This window comes from Eretmochelys imbricata, chromosome 17 (assembly GCF_965152235.1).
Source record: "Eretmochelys imbricata isolate rEreImb1 chromosome 17, rEreImb1.hap1, whole genome shotgun sequence".
NCBI lineage: Eukaryota > Metazoa > Chordata > Testudines > Cheloniidae > Eretmochelys > Eretmochelys imbricata.
Window position 1 is genome coordinate 241015 of NC_135588.1, and position 20733 is coordinate 261747.

The 20733-nt window shown below is 44.4% G+C and overlaps 1 protein-coding gene across 4 annotated transcripts in view; it reads right to left on the reverse strand.

Annotated features, from left to right (window-relative positions):
• MYO1C (myosin IC) overlaps nt 1–20348 on the reverse strand; it is a 108649-nt gene extending 88301 nt beyond the window's left edge. For 3 of the 4 annotated variants that reach the window (XR_013348233.1, XM_077836392.1, XM_077836389.1), the window contains exon 1: nt 20211–20348. Coding sequence is in view for 1 of the 4 variants with exons in the window: in XM_077836390.1 (XP_077692516.1) it covers nt 20040–20087 (48 nt within the window). In the remaining 3 variants the exon portion in view is untranslated. Of the gene's footprint in view, nt 1–20039; nt 20180–20210 lie in introns of those variants that run through there. The other variant, XM_077836390.1, reaches the window with a different exon arrangement.
• Nucleotides 20349–20733: the final 385 nt, after the last annotated feature.

The window sequence follows — 20733 nt, forward strand, 5'->3', positions numbered from 1 at the left end:
TATTCCAGAATATCAAACTGTCATCCTCACCTTTCCAAGTATCAAAAGACATAACTGGCCACTACCCAGCTGCTCAGCCTCCAGCTTCTCCCTGACAGCTTAATTAATCCAGTTGTGTGTTAAACAGGGGAAATAAACCATCGTTGAATACAATTACTGTTGAAAATAATCAGACAACATTTTACATCAATGAGTATTTTCAATCATGAGTCATAGCTGTGTGTCTCTATGTAGGAGTATGGGAGGTGGGAATCATGAATATTTCATGACAAATACGATAAATTAATGCTGCCATGGAATTCAGGGCTGTTGCAGTAGAATTTGTTCCACTTGTGCCACGAGTACATGGGGCTCTGGCTGTAAGTGGGAACATGCAGAGGCAATTCTCACAACCCCCCCTCCCTCCCCGTTGTTTCTGGAATAATATAGCTCCAGCTTTCCAGTACAATAGTGTAGTGTACAGGTACTTAGTCACTTGTGGGGGAAAAAAAAAACCTGGTGAAAATATAAAAATCATACTAAACACTCTGCTTCATGCTGGACAGAGGACACGGTGCAGAATGTGCTAGTGCTGTATTAAGTACACAGTAGATATTAGAAAGCATAAAAGATATCAGGAGTTCTGAAGACAATGTAGTAATTACAATGTAGTAATTACATAGGAAAATGTCTTCTTCTAGATGTCATATTAAACCCATAAATAAGCACTCCAGAATAGAGACAGTTTTACTATATGCTTGTAGTACCGTGGGGGGGGGGGGGAGACACACACACTATGGTCCAGGGGTCACATCTGGCCCTTCAGATGTTTTAAGCTGGCCCTTGAGCTCCAGCCAGGGAGTGGGGTCCGGGGCTTGCTCGGGTTGGGAACCGTGGCCAACTGGAGCTGCAGGGGCAGCGCCTGCGGACGGAGCAGCGCGCAGAGCTACCTGTCCTCACCTCTGCGTAGGAGCCAGTGTGGGGAACATACCATTGCTTCCGGAAGCTGCTTGAGGTAAGCGCTGCCCAAAGACTGCACCCCGCCCCCTCCCATACACTGACCCCCTGCCCCAGCCCTGATCCCCCTCAGTCCCAGCCCAGAGCACCCTCCTGCACCCCCAACCCCAGCCCCACCCCAGAGCCAGCACCCCCAGCCAGAGCCCTCACACACACCCCTGTACCCTAACCCCTTGCCCCAGCCCGGAGCCACCTCCTGCACCCTGAACTCCTCGTTTATGGCTCCACCCCAGAGCCCTCACACCCGCCCTCACTCCAACCCCCTATTCTGTGAGCATTCATGGCTCTCCATATAATTTCCATACCCAGATGTGGCCCTCAGGCCAAAAAGTTTGCCCACCCCTGTTGTAGTAGCACAATGGGGCCGCAATCCTGAGCGCACTGCTGAACTCTACTGTAATATAAATAATAATTACATACAAAACCTATGTTTAGATTGCAAATTAAAGCACTTGAAAGTTAAAAAATGCCAGATTAATAGTTGCCTGTACACTTAATTCTGCCCCATCATGTGCACTGAGTAAGGGACAGGTCCTGAGGGGAAAAAAATAGTATGTGATCACAAAGACTATGCGAATGAATACACACAAGGGGAGAGAGAAAACTTCCCTTATCCCAAATGCTCTGCTCCAGTAGCTCCAGGTGTTCCCAGTACAGTGTCCACAACTGCTGCTACAGGGACACAAGCCTGGCCTTAGGAGGTATACGGATGGAGTTACTTTGTCAGGATGCAAACATTTTCCCCAAGGCTTAAAAATGAGAGAGAGGAAAATTGTTATTTTCAATAGTTTATATCTCAGCAAAAGATAAATGGAATTTCCTGGGTCAAAGAAAAGCCACTTCCCTAACCTGAGAGTATCCCCACTGCCAAATATCAATGATCTGCTATGTAGAATGGAGGCGCTAGAAATTCTCAAAGAAAATGTCACAAGAATCCTCTATAGGGGAAAGTGTTACGCAACCTAGGGGTGCTACCAGCTCCCCTATAAATCAACTGAGAGTGCAAGATGATGATAGCCAAAGTGTGAGACACTTTGAGCCTCATCCTGCCTCACTGAAGTCAATGTTCTGTTCATTCCCTCTGAAGCATCTGGCACTGGCCACTGTTAGAAGACAGAATACTGGGCTAGATGGACCCAATATGGCTGTTCTCATGTTCCTAATTGGAGTTTTGCCATTGACTTCAATTAGGCAAGATTAAGCATTGGACTCAGCTCATCCCTTTGACCTACTCGGGGAGAAAAGGAAAGAATCAGAAGTTTGAGGGTTTGGTTCAGCTGGATCAAATTTCCTGTATGGCTAGAGGTAAAAACAAAAATGAATAGATTAAATTAAATTAAAAAAAATAGAAAATAGAAAGCTCTACTGGTTTATGTTACCTGGATCATTGAAGTTCATCACTGTGAATTGTGAGAATGCCACTGGTAATTAAAACAAATGGTAAAGAGAAGCTTCTTCAATTATGGGGGTGCCACTTGGAGTTACACATGCTGCATGATAAATGAGTCACACAGGTGAAACACGACAGCTGCTCTTCATAGTGCCAGTCTCCCCTTCAGAATTCTCAGTTATAGCACTGGCAGCATATACTCTCACTTCACTGCTTCCAGACTGCACTTTTTCCCCAAATATTATCAGGGGGAAAGGGAAGTATATTTTTTCTTGTACACAATGTCATGAGGGAAGGCTGAGGGAACTGGGCTTATTTAGTCTGCAGAAGAGCGTGCGGGGGGATTTGATAGCAGCCTTCAACTACCTGAAGGGAGGTTCCAAAGAGGATGGAGCTCAGCTGTTCTCAGTGGTGGCAGATGACAGGACAAGGAGCAATGGTCTCAAGTTGCAGTGGGGGAGGTCTAGGTCGGCTATTAGGAAACACTATTTCACTAGGAGGGTGGTGAAGCACTGGAATGGGTTACTTAGGGAGGTGGTGGTGGAATCTCCATCCTTTGAGGTTTTTAAGGCCCAGCTTGACAAAGTCCTGGCTGGGATGATTTAGTTGGTCCTGCTTTGAGCAGGGGATTGGACTAGACGACCTCTTGAGGTCTCTTCCAACCCTAATCTTCTATGATTCTATGGTAGTACAGTCTAGTGGTCAGAACAGAGGACTAAGTTAGGACTACTGGGTTCTACTCCCTACTCTGCTACTGACTTGCTGTGACATCTTGGGTTAAATCACTTAACCTCTGTGCATCTATCCCTCTCTTAAAATGGGGATAATATTGCTTACCTACTACAGGGCTATTGTGAGACTTACATATTTGTAAAGTACTTTGTAGATACTTGATACTGGTAGGTTTTCCTATGGTTCTACAGAAGAGTAAATGTATTCATGTAGACATCCTCTGCCATCCTAACATAGTACTGGCAAGGCATTGTTGAGAGGAAGCTCAATACAAGAGATACTGCTTCGGGGGGAGAAAGTTCACAGGTACAATCAGTCAGTTTCTGCTTGTTACAGTTTCTTATGTCTGGCTGAACGATTTATAGTTTTTCATTAAATTTATGATGGCATCAAACAGGCTAATGTGTTAAAATGCAACAACTGTGTTACATACGTGAAAATATACCTCATCTATTTAATATCAAATATTTATAGTACAGTACGAGTCAGAGGCCTCAAATAGGATCAGGACCCCACTGTGCCGGGTGTTATCCAGACACTTATGGAAACATGTTCCCTTCTTCAAATAGCTTACAATCCAAGGGGAAAAAAAAGCTACTGCGAAGGATGGGATGGGAAGAATAAAGTTACCATTAAACATACACAGTTTTTAGATAAATAAACAACATTGTGCAATTCCTCTTCCAATAACTATAAACAAAATACCAGTTGTTCGCCATTACCCCTCAGAGCATCATTAATTGGCAGAAATGGGACTGGAGGAGAAGCTAAAAGACTGAGTACTGTGCATAATGGGCTGCCTAAAAGAAGGTGCAGAGACATTTGTATGACAAGCTAACATGATGAAGCTTGTATCATTTGCAGAGCAGGGGAGACAGGAGAGGTGATGCGATAAGAGACAAGAGTGAACACGCAGGGAGGGGCAGAGATGTGAAAGGCCTTGAAGGGAAGGAAAAGAAGCTTGTACTTGATGTCTTGAAATGGACAGTGGAAGGATTCAAAGGGTGGGTGGCGAGGGAAGAGTTCAGAGTTCCCGTGTGACAGGCAAGAAAGAGGATCTCAGCAGCTGCACTTTATATGGATGGGAGAGAAACAATGTGGGTGTCAATCAAGGGGGGAGATGAGGAGGCCTAGACCCAAAAAAAGAAAGAAAAGAAACACAGATTGTAAGCTTCTTGTGAAGGAAGCAGCAGCAAGATTTGGGCACCACCTGGATGCTGGGGCAAGAGAGTCAGAAGTGACCCTCCCCCCCAACTTGGGGCCTGATTGACAGGAAGAGTAGCAGAAGCACTTATATAGATATGGTGGCAGTGGCTACTGACATTTTTACTACCCTATTATCTAGACAGTTCTGAAAGGATTACACAAAATGGTGGCTAACATACCAGTGGCTGCTGGCGCCTTATCTGCACCAGAACTCCTACCAGTAGAACAGCATGGGTGGGAAATTTTAGGGTAAAGGTCTAGCACAGATGTAGCCTTTAGGTTACAGATGGAGCCAACAGCCCCCATTTCCAGCTTGTCACAGCAAGCCTTTCTTGAAGTCAGCAGCATGGAATGAAGGGAATCTGGCATCAGCACATGTGTGTGTGCATGGTTCATGCACTCAGGGGTGGAGGGCTGACTTTAATCATACTTTCCACAATGGGGGAGGAGTGGCAAAGCACAGTAAGCTGATGGGCGTTTTCTGTGTGTTCAGAAATTCCTCCTGTTTGACTTTATCCCAGCCATCTCTGGTTCCCCTCCAACAATATATATTGGAGGGGGAAGGGAAGAAAGAGCACACATGGATGAAAAATCAGACGGGGGAGTCCTCCACATTCCCAGGATTCCTTTTATATGTAATAGGCAATTCAAGGAGAGCACAGTTGTCTGATGGTCTTACAAATTCCTCATTCTGGGGAATTATTGGGATAGAAAATGGCTCACAAGATCAGCCACGTACAAACTTAATCCCTTCTGTACAGTTTAAACCAGAAAACCTATTGACTACTGTACTGGCAGTAACCTTCGAAAGCAGATAAAAAAAACAGACTCAGTGCCTTCTACATAGGTGTGGGGGCTGCAGAGTCAAACACTTCAGCAAATTGAGCTTGGGCTCTGTGTAGAAGTAGTCACTTAGAGGCTTTATTTTATGCGATGGAATCAACAAAACCTAAATCTTGCAAATCTTAAACAATACAGTCAAAGTCTAGAAAACAGCTAATCAGCACTTGCTTTCCAAACAGATGGCCAAGCTCAGTGATCATTTGTGTCCACCTATGCGACCCCAGGCTCTCTAGTTGTCTTACCCCTACTACTAGGGTTGCCAACTGTCTAATCCAGGGGTGGCCAACCTGAGCCTCAGGAAGGAGCCAGAATTTACCAATGTACATTGCCAAAGAGCCACAGTAATAAGTCAGAAGCCCCCTATCAGCTCCCCCCCAGCCCTGCTCCCAGCACGCCCCGCCGATCAGTGCCTCCCCCTCCCTCCCTGCACCTCCTGATCAGCGCTGTGCTGTGACTACACAAGCCACATTAAAGTGCTGCCACGGCATCACTTTAACGTTGCCAGTGTAGACAAACCCTTAGAAAATATAATCCATCCAGGAAATATTTGAGTTACTTTCCCATCTATGACAGGTTTCAGAGTAACAGCCGTGTTAGTCTGTATTCGCAAAAAGAAAAGGAGTACTTGTGGCACCTTAGAGACTAACCAATTTATTTGAGCATAAGCTTTCGTGAGCTAAAACTCACTTCATCGGATGCATACTGTGGAAAGCGTAGAAGATCTTTTTATACACACAAAGCATGAAAAAATACCTCCTCCCACCCCACTCTCCTGCTGTGTGTATAAAAAGATCTTCTATACTTTCCACTGTAAAAAATGAGCCTTAACAGGTTTTTCTGTAAAACTGACACCAAAAATCTGACACCAGGATCCTTCATAATTTGGCAGCCTCTATAAAATCTCTGTGGTCCAACTATGCTAATTACAAACGATGTCACAACAAGTTATCGCTGTCTCTCCCTGCCCAGGCTAGTAATATAGAATATTCTGAGTGCCAGGATTTCCCAAAGTCCCAGTGTCTAATTCAAAGCCCATTGAAGTTCATGGGAAGGTTTCTTCTAGGCTTGCTACCTCTAAGGTACAAAAACCCAGGTCACCTGGGAGCATCCTGAGCCCATAAAACTGGACAGCTGGCAGTGTACCCTGAACACAGTTACAGATTTCCCAGGACAGCTATCTCAAAAAAGGGACAGTCCTGGGAAAACCGGGACCGGGGGGGGGGGGGGGGGTGGGGGAGAGAGAGAAGACGGATGGATAACTCAGTGGTTTGAGCATAGGCCTGCTAAACCCAGGGTTGTGAGTTCAATCTTTGAGGGGGCCTGTTGGGATATAGTTATTCAGGCCTGTCTGCAAAGGCCTATACTTTAAGAATTTAGGCGTATTCTTATCACTTGGCTAGTTCTAGAGGTATCTATGCTTCTCATCTGCACTCCAGCTCATCCCTCCTGGTATTTACTACAAGCAGAACTGATCTTCTCAAAGTAACGTCCAGATTGTATAAATATTCCTTTCCATTGATATGCCCTAAATAGCAGTGCCCCTCCTTCATCTACACCAATGACATATTTTTAGAGACACTGCTTATCTCAGATGGCAGACAATTAGTATTTCACGCAAAAATTCACCTGATGACAAAAAGCCAACTTTGCTGAACCCTCGGGGGGGGGGGGGGGGGGGGGGGGGGGGGAAGCAGGCACACAAAAGCATCTTCTGAATTCTCATGGCTTTAGCTTGAACATACCGCACATTCTTTGTTCCACATTGTACCAACCAGAAAAATCCTCAGTGCGGCTCACTCTGAGCTGAAAAAGGTTAAATAGCACTAACTGCCAGGTAAACATGGTCAATAACTGAGATTTGGAAGGAGCCTCTCACATAATCCAGTTGGACATAGAATACCATAAGCATACACTGGACACTTGGCAGGTGGTCTGGTTTAATTTAAGTGAGATAGATCCATTATCCTCTTATCTTTGCTCTGTTAATTTCCAAGTAGGGAAGAAAACAGGGAAGGCCACTATGCTTCCATTCTGCAGTGCACACACTCTCTGGTAACTGCAATTGCTCTCTCCAATTTGTTCTCGCTTCCTTCATTGCCCTTCTCATATCAGGACACTACTCCCAAACTCAGGCCTTATCCACACTCAAAACTTAAAAATCAACCTAGCTATGCTGCTCACAGATGTGAAAATTTTTGCCCCCGAGCATCACTTGTAAATTGATCTAACGCCCGGTGGCAGACATAGCTAGGTCAACAGAAGAATCCTTCAGTGATCCAGCCATTTCCTCTGAGAAAGGTAGATTAACTCCTTTGATGTAAAAACCTCTTCCATTGATGTAGGAAGCATCTGTGCTACGGGACTACAGAAATACCTCCCAATTAAACAGCTGGCTTGAAAACATCATTAATCTACACATTAACTTGCACTGCTCAGCTGGCCATTCATATCATCACAGCCAGCAATGATATGGTCCCTGCGTCTTTCATCTCAATGATTTTACACTTTCTAGGGACTCCAGGATTCACTTGAACCTGAGAAAAGCCTCAAAAAGGTGCCAAACCTGCCCTCTCCCATTCTGGACCCATTATTCCTATTTGCTCCTGATTTTATCCACTCCCTGCATAAGAGGCATAGGTGGCAGTCTCTCCACGGTTACTACAACAGCAAGCTTATACATCATCCTGTCAGTGACCTTTCAGAAAATTATTAAGGCAGATGACACCTAAATGGCACAGACTGCACCAGTCCTCATCTATACAGACAAAGATTTCAAGTAACCTAAGGAAATATTTTCCTTAATTGACTTTACAAATCAGAACTATAAACAGCTGAAACTAGAAGGCAAAACCACGACACAGCTGAGGCCTACGGGTACACTCACGTATTCTGACATATCCTTTCATGTGTAAATGAGGGCAGAATCTGGCCCTGAAATTATAAATGAATTAATAGTTCTGCTCATTACGTGCAAGCTGTAAAAGAATCCTGTTCACACTCCCACAGCACTGCAGAGCTAACTCAGCTAACAGAAATAGTAAGTGACAAGCCCTGTTTTGTTACTAAAGCAAGCAAATCTAATTGAACATATACAAGGAGCAAAACAGTTGAGCATAAGAATAGCTATCCTGGGTCAGACCAATGATCTATCTAGCCCAGAATCCTGTTTCAGACAGTGGCCAGTGTGACACACTTCAGAGGAAATGAAAACAACAGGGCAATTTTGATTGATCCATCCCCTGTCATCCAGTCCCAGCTTCTGGCAGTCAGAAGTTTAGGGACACATGAAGCATGGGGTTGCATCCCTCTCCATCTTGGCTAATAGCCACTGATGGAGCAACCTATCTTCCAGGAACTTATCTAACTCTTTTTTTTTAACCCAGTTATACTTTTGGTCTTCACAACATCCCATAGCAATGAGTTCAAGAGGTTGACTATGCAATGTGTGAAGAAATACTTCCTTTTGTTTGTTTTAAACCTGCTGCCCACTAATTTCATCAGGTGACCCCTAGTTCTTGTGTCATGTAGAGAGGTAAATAACACTTCCCTATTCGCTTTCTCCACACAATGTTTTTAGAGACCTCCATCACCTCCCCCCTTAGTCATCTCTTTTCTAAGCCGAACAGTCCCACTCTCCTTAATTTCTCTTCGTATGGAAACTGTTCCATCCCCTTTACCATTTTCATTGCCCTTTTCTTCACCTTTTCCAATTCTAATTTTTTTTTTTTTTTTTAAGATGGCGTGACCAGAACCGTTCATAGCATTCAAGGTGCGGGCGTTCCATAGATTTACAGAGCAGCACTGGAATATTTTCTGTTTTATTATCTATCCCTTTCCTAATGGAGCTTAACAGTCTGCTAAGCTTTTTTGATAGGTGCTGCACATTGAGCAGATGTTCTCAGAGAACTATTCACAATGCCGCCAAGATCTCTTTTTGGAGCAAGATCAAGTTTTTCCTACACAGGCAATTTTCAGAATAGAATTTGGGTTTAATTAAGATTAGGGGTGATCTGAAATACCATTACACCTGTTTAATCAAAAGCAGATGTTGTTGCTGTTGTCAAGGGCTCTGTGTGGTGCTGTTTCCAGCCCTACCCATGAGTTTACCAGCCTGAACTGAAGTCAGCAGGGTTAGAATTAAAATCCTCAACATCATTCCCACCGGGTTATATTGTCAGGCTCACCCATTTGTACTTTCTTTTAAAGCAGGAAAAAACTCTCAAACACTTCTAGAAAGAAGTAGAGTCATAATTCATACATAAATAAAAGGGATATGTTGGAAGTTAGGTATTTACATTCACCCTGACTTGTCTTATTATAAGGCACCTGTAAGTTCTTCTTTGCATTATGAGTACATGGCAACACCCAACTTAGGCACGGTCTAAAGGAAGTTTTGATAGGAAATAGATTATTGGACATAATACATAAGAAGTAAAAAGTAAAAAGTAAAGGAGGAGTAATTTGTAGCTGTTGAATTTAATGCGACATGTGAAAGACCTGGGACAAACTGGAGGAATTACACTGTTCCACAGACCCTGTTACAGTCTCCCATTACCATTACAGTTTTTTAGCACGCCTAATTCAGCAAAGCACTTGCTTAACCTTATGCACCTGCTTTAGTCCCACTGGCTTCAATGAGATTTAAACGTGTGTTAAGTGCTTTGATGAATTGGGGCCACAATGCTATATAAGTAGCTAACAGGCTGGCTTTCTACCAGCATAAATTTTCTTCCACATCGGGTATATTAGGTTCATCAATGTCATCCGCACTTTGAGCATGACTTAATGTTTAAATTCAAGGTGAGACAGATTATAAAGGTGACCTTCCATTACAGATTTCTAAACGTTTTCAGTTGCCCTATTATTCTGAATCTTCTATCTCACAGGGGTTGAATTCACAGGGCAACATTTGTATAGTGCATTGAAAAGTATCTGTTGTATACATGCTGATTATTATTATTGACCTTGATAAACACAGTGGGTGCAAGGGTGAACCACACGTGGTCTCTAAAGAGAAAATATTCTGCTAACACAGAATGACAAAGAAAGAAACAGTTAAGCAGAAAAAACAATAAACCACTCCCTGTTAACCTTCCCTCCTTGTAGAGAGCAAAATAAAAGAGTGGTCTGCATTGCCATCCAAGTTCTAAGAGAGAGACATAACTTCTGGCAGACGGATCTGTAGGCATTTCTTCCCCTCCCAGTACACAGAAGCAGCAATTCTGAACTGTTTGCAAGGTCCTTGGAACAGAAGACAACCTGCTATTGAAGACTGGAGATAGCAGACAGAACAAGGTTTTTCTGTCTCTAATTTAAAGGATTCTATGGAAATTCTCAAATAACCTTTAATATCTCGGACTGTACAATAATCTTTTATTTTTTAAAACTGCATTGTTGGTCACAGCAACAATTGCTACAACTAGAAAACTTCAGCTGCAGAAACATAGCTTGTAATGTCCCACTGTTTAGTGTTTTAAATATATATCAGTTACTGTTTTAAACAGAAAGTTGATTAAAGAATGGTGCTCTGTAATTTGTGAAATTGCACATTTTAGTTATGAAAATTAACAAACACATCTGGCTGTTGAAAGTTATTTCCCTGAGTAAACACTGACTCAGTGCAGAACGTACAATATAAGATTTATTAGTAACTATTAGCAAGTTTAAAAAAAAAACCCAACTCACTGCACTACACAGAGAAATATTTCAAAATGGAAGAGAATTTTCCCCTATTTCTGTGGTTTGCAGCTATTCTGTTTCAATGGAATTTAACTTCTTAGGAGATTAAACAGACCAGGGTCTCACTATTATATGCTATAGGAAACTGATTTATCTGAATTTTTAAACTTTGAACGACAATGACTTGTATAGGTCAAACATCTGAATTTTCATACTTTTCTGTCCTCTACTCCTGTCAGGCGCTCTGGTGTTGAAATGTGTCAGTGCATACACTTCCTTCGACAGAAACGTCCCGTTTAAGTTAAAGAGAAAGTGGTCATGAAAACTCCAAAGACAACTGTTAAATTCTTAGGCCTGGTCTACACTTGGGGGGCGCAGGGGGCGGGGGAGAGAAAGAGAGAATTGATCTAAGTTACTTAACTTCAGCTATGTGAATAACGTAGTTAAAGTCAACATACTTAAATCTACTCACTACAGTGTCTTCACTGCAGTGAGTCGACTGCTGACGCTCCCCTGTCGACTCCGCCTGCGCCTCTCGCCCTGGTGGAGTACCGGAGTCACAGATCGCTCGGGGGTCGATTTATCTGGTCTAGACTAGACGCGATAAATCGACCCCCACCGCATTGATTGCTGCCCGCCGATCCAGCGGGTAGTACAGACATACCCTCACTTAATGGAAATAAAGAATACAATTGAATTTTAAAGTCAGGTAAAGCCTTGGGACACTTGCTGCTTTCAAGCTCTGTTATGTTTGTTTAGATAACTTCGTTCTTTTTACCTAAATGGCCAAATACACTTAGGGGCAGATCTTCAGCTGGTGCAAAGTGTGATAGCTCCATAAAAGTAAAGGAGTCCTTGTGGCACCTTAGAGACTAACCAATTTATTTTGCGAATTTTATTTGCGAATACAGACTAACACGGCTGTTACTCTGAAACCTGTCATTATGCAAGGCACTCCATAAAAGTCACAGCAACTCAATATTTGTGGGAAAAAAGGCCTTCCTGAACTCTAAACATCTCTCCAAAGGCTGTTCAGCTGTTACAAACACACATTATCATAAAACAACAGATCTATACCCAATGTTGCCCTTAATGAGGGTCAAACCTTGGGCTACATGCAAGAATACTGTTGCTAAATGAAGACACTCAAATACCTTTGCTAAACTGGTGACAGAAAGGTTTCATCCACACTATGGGTGAAATAATCATTTTATAACCAGTGAGAGGTCTGGTCTCTTTAAACACCTACAATTTATAATATTTAGCATGCATCCAAACAGCAGGTTGTCTGCCATCATAATTGCCAAATAAATTGCCACAAGCACTCCTTTTCTTTTTGCGAATACAGACTAACACGGCTGCTACTCTGAAACCCAACATAATTGTGTTTGTGTGTTCACTCCTAGCATTCTGTCTGTCTTCCTAGGAAAATCTTTTGCAGTGCCTCCGCACCAGCTGCCCATGCCAAAAACCAGCTGCCCATGCGCCAACTCTGTGAGTGCTCTGGGGCTGGAGCATCCACAGGGAAAAATAAGCAGGTGCTCCACACCCACCAGCAGCCAAGCTCCCCCGCCTCCCCATTTGGCGGCACTTAGGACTTTCCAGGAGGGAGGGGGAGAGCTCAGGGGAGGAGGTGGAGAAGAGGCAGGGCAGAGGCAGGGACTTGGGGAAGGGGTGGAATGGGGGTGGGATGAGGGCAGTGCCGGGGCAGGGACAGGGGCATTGGGGGATCGAGCACCTATGCCAAAAAATATTCAGGGTTTTTTCCAGACAACTTCCACTTTCTGCCTAAGATTAGAGGGTTTCTTAGGCAAAACCCCTAATCCTTTGCCACAGAAGTCACAGTGTCTATCTGGTATCATGGAGGTTTTCCAGTCATCGCAAGCTGCTGCTTTTTCCACTTCCTTGATTTTAGTGCCTAGAAGCCAAGCAGGGCAGAAAGCAGCACCCCAGCTGCATCCCAAGGTGCCACCTGACAAGAAGGCAGAGGCAAGTACTACAGTTTGTGTTCATACATTGCTGAATTGAACTACAGGGAGGGCAGAAAATGAGCCAGACTGAGCTCTGTCTGCTGATGGGCCAGTGTTCTGAAATCCAAACTGAGAGTGACCAGTTGGACACTTGTCAATTGCCAAGTGCACTTTATGAATGGGTGTGTGAAATGAGCAACTGTCTCACGGAAGAAAAGCTACCTATGACAAAAAGAAAAGGAGTACTCGTGGCACCTTAGAGACTAACCAATGTATTTGAGCATAAGCCTTTCGTGAGCTACAGCTCACTTCATCGGATGCATACTGTGGAAAGTTTAGAAGATCTTATTATATACACACAAAGCATGAAAAAAATACCTCCTCCCACCCCACTCTCCTGCTGGTAATAGCTTATCTAAAGTGATCACTCTCCTTACAATGTGTATGATAATCAAGTTGGGCTGTTTCCAGCACAAATCCAGGTTTTCTCATCCCCCCCACACACACACAAACTCACTCTCCTGCTGGTAATAGCTTATCCAAAGTGATCACTCTCCTTAAAATGTGTATGATAATCAAGTTGGGCCATTTCCAGCACAAATCCAGGGTTTAACAAGAACGTCTGGGCGGAGAGGGGGGCGGGTAGGAAAAAACAAGGGGAAATAGGCTACCTTGCATAATGACTAAGCCACTCCCAGTCTCTATTCAAGCCTAAGTTAATTGTATCCAATTTGCAAATGAATTCCAATTCAGCAGTTTCTCCCTGGAGTCTGGATTTGAAGTAATTTTGTTGTAAAATAGCGACTTTCACGTCTGTAATCGCGTGACCAGAGAGATTGAAGTGTTCTCCGACTGGTTTATGAATGTTATAATTCTTGACATCTGATTTGTGTCCATTTATTCTTTTGCGTAGAGACTGTCCAGTTTGACCAATGTACATGGCAGAGGGGCATTGCTGGCATATGATGGCATATATCACATTGGTGGATGTGCAGGTGAACGAGCCTCTGATAGTGTGGCTGATGTTATTAGGCCCTGTGATGGTGTCCCCTGAATAGATATGTGGGCACAGTTGGCAACGGGCTTTGTTGCAAGGATAGGTTCCTGGGTTAGTGGTTCTGTTGTGTGGTATGTGGTTGCTAGTGAGTATTTGCTTCAGGTTGGGGGGCTGTCTGTAGGCAAAGACTGACCTCTCTCCCAAGATTTGTGAGAGTGTTGGGTCATCCTTCAGGATAGGTTGTAGATCCTTAATAATGCATTGGAGGGGTTTTAGTTGGGGGCTGAAGGTGACGGCTAGTGGCGTTCTGTTATTTTCTTTGTTAGGCCTGTCCTATAGTAGGTGACTTCTGGGTACTCTTCTGGCTCTATCAATCTGTTTCTTCACTTCCGCAGGTGGGTATTGTAGTTGTAAGAATGCTTGATAGAGACCTTGTAGGTGTCTGTCTCTGTCTGAGGGGTTGGAGCAAATGCGGTTGTATCGCAGAGCTTGGCTGTAGACGATGGATCGTGTGGTGTGGTCAGGGTGAAAGCTGGAGGCATGTAGGTAGGAATATCTGTCAGTAGGTTTCCGGTATAGGGTGGTGTTTATGTGACCATTGCTTATTAGCACTGTAGTGTCCAGGAAGTGGATCTCTTGTGTGGACTGGACCAGGCTGAGGTTGATGGTGGGATGGAAGTTGTTGAAATCATGGTGGAATTCCTCAAGGGCTTCTTTTCTATGAGTCCAGATGATGAAGATGTCATCAATATAGCGCAAGTAGAGTAGGGGAGTTAGGAGATGAGAGCTGAGGAAGCGTTGTTCTAAATCAGCCATAAAAATGTTGGCATACTGTGGGGCCATGCGGGTACCCATAGCAGTGCCGCTGATCTGAAGGTATACATTGTCCCCAAATGTAAAATAGTTATGGGTAAGGACAAAGTCACAAAGTTCAGCCACCAGGTTAGCTGTGACATTATCGGGGATAGTGTTCTTGACGGCTTGTAGTCCATCTTTGTGTGGAATGTTGGTGTAGAGGGCTTCTACATCCACAGTGGCCAGGATGGTGCTATCAGGAAGATCACCAATGGACTGTAGTTTCCTCAGGAAGTCAGTGGTGTCTCGAAGGTAGCTGGGAGTGTAGGGCCTGAGGAGGGAGTCTACATAGCCAGACAATCATACTGTCAGGGTGCCAATGCCTGAGATGATGGGGCGCCCAGGATTTCCAGGTTTATGGATCTTGGGTAGTAGATAGAATATCCCAGGTCGGGGTTCCAGGGGTGTGTCTGTGCGGATTTGATCTTGTGCTTTTTCAGGGAGTTTCTTGAGCAAATGCTGTAGTTGCTTTTGGTAATTCTCAGTGGGATCAGAGGGTCCAGCGAGAAACTGCTGAATTGGAATTCATTTGCAAATTGGATACAATTAACTTAGGCTTGAATAGAGACTGGGAGTGGCTTAGTCATTATGCAAGGTAGCCTATTTCCCCTTGTTTTTTCCTACCCCTCCCCCCCCCCGACGTTCTTGTTAAACCCTGGATTTGTGCTGGAAATGGCCCACCTTGATTATCATACACAATGTAAGGAGAGTGGTCACTTTGGATAAGCTATTACCAGCAGGAAAGTGAGTTTGTGTTGGGGGTGGGGGATGAGAAAACCTGGATTTGTGCTGGAAACGGCCCAACTTGATTATCATACACATTGTAAGGAGAGTGATCACTTTAGATAAGCTATTACCAGCAGGAGAGTGGGGTGGGAGGAGGTATTTTTTTCATGCTTTGTGTGTATATAATAAGATCTTCTAAACTTTCCACAGTATGCATCCGATGAAGTGAGCTGTAGCTCACGAAAGCTTATGCTCAAATACATTGGTTAGTCTCTAAGGTGCCACAAGTACTCCTTTTCTTTTTGCGAATACAGACTAACATGGCTGTTACTCTGAAACCTACCTATGACAGCCTTCCTTGGCGAAAGTGTTCCCTATCACTCTAGAGACCAGCACTCTCTGGCAGATGATTTTGGTATGGGGAAGACTATTGGACTGTGTAAACTGCAATAGAGAAAGAGTTACTGACCTGAGTGACCAAGGTAACTAATGCCCCTGAAACAATGGACGGCAGCCTTGGAAGAATAGAGAGGCTTTTTTTTGCCACCTGGACATGATATACCTGACACAATTACAACAAAGACTGCTGGAGTTCTGTCCACCAGTAGCTTCTGTCATAACACAAACTTTGTCAGTGTTTTCATATTAACACCTAACTTTGCTGTCTCAGCATGTCTGTGTCTACATTCTGGAAAATCTGGGCAGCTATCCCACACTGCCTCAACAAAGGAAAGAGTGCCCAGAGGACATAGCCAATGCATTCCGGAACGTCCTACAGCAGACAGAGCCAGGAGGAGCAATCAATCCCGTTACTGAGGCACAATGAGGGTGGTCCCAACACTCCATAACATAAGAGTGTTATGCTTTGTTACCCAAAGACAACTACATATGAACCTAGACCACTGGAAAGGGTGAGACAAGGTTAGCTGCCATGGTTACTATCACCGTACTAACTATGTTTGTGATTGCACACAAATCATGTTTAGAGCCTACCATGTCACTAACCGGTTACAAAAAGTTAAAAACCATAGCGTGGACAGGGCTTAAAGAAAAGACAACTAACCAGACAGGGGACAAAGCAAGAAACCTAGAGAAAGACACTTTGCTTGACATCAGTCTACATGTCCTGGTTTGTTATAGAATGCAGACACATTACATTGTGAAGAACGTCCAGTCCCAAATTACTGTACACAAATAGTAATTCTGCATAATCTCAAACACAGGTTTCCAAACATGAGATTAACATAATTTTAGTAAGGCACAAGGTGGGTGAGGTACTATCTTTAATATATACCAACTTCTATTAGGTAAGCGAGAAGTTTACAGAGAGCTGTTCTTTAGGTGATTTGAGTGAGTGAAGCCATGTTATACACTGGTTTCACTGCAACTACATTTCAGATGTATATAAATATGGTTTTAAACTGTGATTGTCTGCCACATGAAGACAGGATCTCAGAATGCCAATCTCAGCGCTCACACCAGTATGGAAAGTTTCCTCAAGGTAGTAAGTTTTGCTGTCACCTACTGAGAGAGAGATTAAAGCAAGTGCCTCTACCTCTTTCTCTTCAGTGACATACTGGAATTTCTATCCCAAACATCAGCCTAACCTAAAGGAGACACTGGCTGTTTTGAAAAGTGCCAATCATCTTCTCATTCTTCCAAATGGGGAGGCAAGGTGCACTAGATTTTCAAAATTTTCCATGCTGTGACCCATTACAACAGGAAAAAAAAAAAAAATTCAGACCCTCCCGTCTAGCCATAAAAGAGCAGGGATATAGCTGGACCAGTTCACAACTCCCAGGTTGAGAAACCATGAATGGACTGGAACTCAAGACTTGGGTTCTATCCCTGGCTCTGTTATGGACCTACTGGGTGACGCAGCCTTCACCTCTGTTTCCCATCTCCACTAGCGCTTATGCTGGCGTAATTCATGTCACTCGGGCGGTGAAATATTCACACCACTGAGTGACATAAGTTTTGCAGACATAAGTGGTAGTGCAGACATCGCCCGTGCAGAGTAAGGCTATCACAAAAACATAGGGCTGTACCCAAGTATCTAACAGTGAGGGAGGGAAAAAATAGCCAAGCACTAGATGTGAGAACAATCCACTCTCTCCAGATTGCTCTGATGCTATGCTTACCTTTAGACACACTGATTGCCCCAGCAATCAGAGAACTTTACTGAGTCAGTCCAAAGACACTAAAAACTAAAAGCATTTGTCATCTATCTGTAGCGATGGAGGGAGTTGCCCACCCCCAACCAAAGCCTTATTAACTACAATATCACAACGCTGTCCATACCAGTTCCCAGACTCATTTTCTTTTTGCAAACTCATAAAAATACAAAAAGAAAAAGGAGTACTTGTGGCACCTTAGAGACTAACCAATTTATTTGAGCATAAGCTTTCGTGAGCTACAGCTCACTTCATCGGATGCATACTGTGGAAAGTGTAGAAGATCTTTTTATATACACACAAAGCATGAAAAAATACCTCCTCCCACCCCACTCTCCTGCTGGTAATAGCTTATCTAAAGTGATCACTCTCCTTACAATGTGTATGATAATCAAGTTGGGCCATGGCCAACCAGGGATAGTCTATTTTTTTAAAAGGTCCAAATTTCTTGGTCAAAGTATACTCAAGGTCCAGACTCCAGAAAAAATAATAAAAAAATATATATAATAAATAATAGAAAAGGAGTACTTGTGGCACCTTAGAAACTAACCAATTTATTTGAGCATAAGCTTTCGTGAGCTACAGCTCACTCCAAGCTTATGCTCAAATAAATTGGTTAGTCTCTAAGGTGCCACAAGTACTCCTTTTCTTTTTGCGAATACAGACTAACACGGCTGTTACTCTGAAACTTATAATAAATAATAATTATTATAAGTAAATAAAAAGATTTTGGGGTCCATTCAAAGGCATCAAGTAGTCTGGATTTAGCCCATGGTCCGCCTATTGACTACCCCTGCCCTATACGACACAGATTTCACGGGGGAGATCAGTGTTTCTCAGACTGGGGGTCCTGACCCAAAAGAGGGTTGCAGGGGGTCACAGGGTTATTTTAGGAGGGTTGCAGTATTGCCACCCTTACTTCTGCATTGCCTTCAGAGCTCAGCGGCCAGAGAGTGGTGGCTGTTAGCCAGGCGCCCCGTTCTGAAGGCAGCGCCCTGCCAGCAGCAGCACAGAAGTAAGGGTGCAATACCGTGCCATGCCATCCTTCTGCGCTGCTGCTGGTGGCGGCTTTGCCTTCCGAGCTGGGCTCCCAGACAGCAGCCGCCGCTCTCCAGCTACCCAGCTCTGAAGGCAGCACTGCTGAAGTATGGGTAGCAGTACTGCAACCCCCCTCCACCCCCACCAACACTTTTATGGGTCAGGGCCCCCACAATTACAACACAGTGAAATTTCAGATTTAAATAGCTGAAATCATTAAATTTATGATTTTTAAAATCCTATGACCATGTAATTGACCAAACTGGACCTGAATTTGGTAGAGTCCTAATTATGACTGTGAAGTGGGCAGCATGGCGCAGCAGCAAGGCACTGAACTGGGAGCCAGGACCCCGGATCCTATTCTCAACTCTGACACTAACCTGTTGTGTAAATCTTGGACAAGATGTGCCTCGGTTTCCCCATCTATAAAATATGGCTAATGATACCAACCCTCTTTTGTACAATGCTTTGAGATCTGTGTATGCGAAGTGCTAAATAAGAGTAAAGTATTATTATTCCAACATAGTTTAAGAGCCTTGCAGAAAAGAGCATTTTGTCACCAAGGCACACAATGGGAGCCATATAAGTACCTAAAATAGATATAGACAGACAGACAGACACACTCTTTAGGATAATGAATAAACCAAAGCTCTTAAAATTACAGGCCATTACCACCTTTGTTACAGCAAATGCATAATCAGCTTCTTTCTTCTGACTCAGCCACACCCTTCTCTTAATCATTGCTCTAGATTATTTTATTAACCTGCTAAGACTCACACCACCATCCTGAAGAACAGGTCTTCTTGGGATCTTCACTTTGTTTTAACTAAAACAATTTAGGGTGTTACAATATATACGGAATAATAATAAAAAAAAATTGCAACATTTTGGAGTGAAATTTTTTGCTGATTATCTGAGGAACATACCATGATCTCTACTGAGGTTAATTTTTTAAATTCTACACGGGGAGTTTTAAAAAATTAACCAAAGCATTCTCAATTTAGGAAATGGTAGACTGGCAATTCTGCCCTTTGCATTTAGCTCCATACCGTTTAACGGTCAAAGGAACAATATCTTTCATCTACAGAAGTTCACTCTCAGCTTTCATGTCTATTACCCAGGAGCACCTATTCCTAAAGCACAAAACTCAATAAAAGAACACATTATCTTGACACAAAATACGCATTGTACGTACCTGGGAAGAATCAGGTGAACACACACACACACTTATTTTGTGAGTAAGTATCGGTATAACTATGGAATGGGACACGCTGGCTGGCTCTCAGCAGTCTCTCACACGCAGAGAGACAGTATATTCCCCTCCTCTTCAGGGGGGCAGGGGGTGAAGTTACGCACACACAGGGACTCGCTCGGGGTAAGGGTTACACACACGCCGCCGCTAACTCCTCAGTAAACCCCGCTTATTCTCTCGCCTTAAAATGCAGAAAGTGAAACTTAGCCGCTAGGTCCCTCCTTTCCATTCAGCCTTTCCGAGGACCTTGGAGCCTCCCAGGATCACCAGCGCTGGGGCCTGTAAGAGGCGCCGCTGTCTTCCCCCCGCCCCGGCGACGGGGGCTCGGCGCGCAGAACACCCCCCGTCTCACCTGGGGATCGGGCCCGCCCCGCGCGGGAAGCAGGCTCCTGGACCGCCAGGGCCGGAGGGTCTCCCCGCGAGCGTGTCACGGCCAGCCCCCCGTCCGAGCCTGCGCCCTTCTCGCTCCGGAGCAGGCCCGAGCTCGGAGCATGCGGAGAGCGCGCGGAGAAGCCGCTGCCCTCGCTCCGCCCTCAGGGGCTGCCCGGCTCCCAGCCCGGAAATGTGGGCAGCAGCAATTCACGGCGGCGGGGGGCCCTGTGGACCCAAACCACCTCCCCGCTAGCGCAGCACGGGGGTGCTTCGCTTTCCCGCCGAGTCGAGCCCAGGCCGGCGGATTCTCGCCTTCAAGCACGCCGAGTCGCTGCTGTTTTTTAACACGCTGTGGAATGTTGCATGGCAGAAGTCAGGAGTGGCAAGGAAACAGCATTAATGCCTGTCTGAGACCCACCCATCCCGCCTCACACACCTTCCTTCTCGGACTAGAGCCTGCCAAGAGATGGATCCCCTTCCAGACCATAGGGTATCAGGCTTGG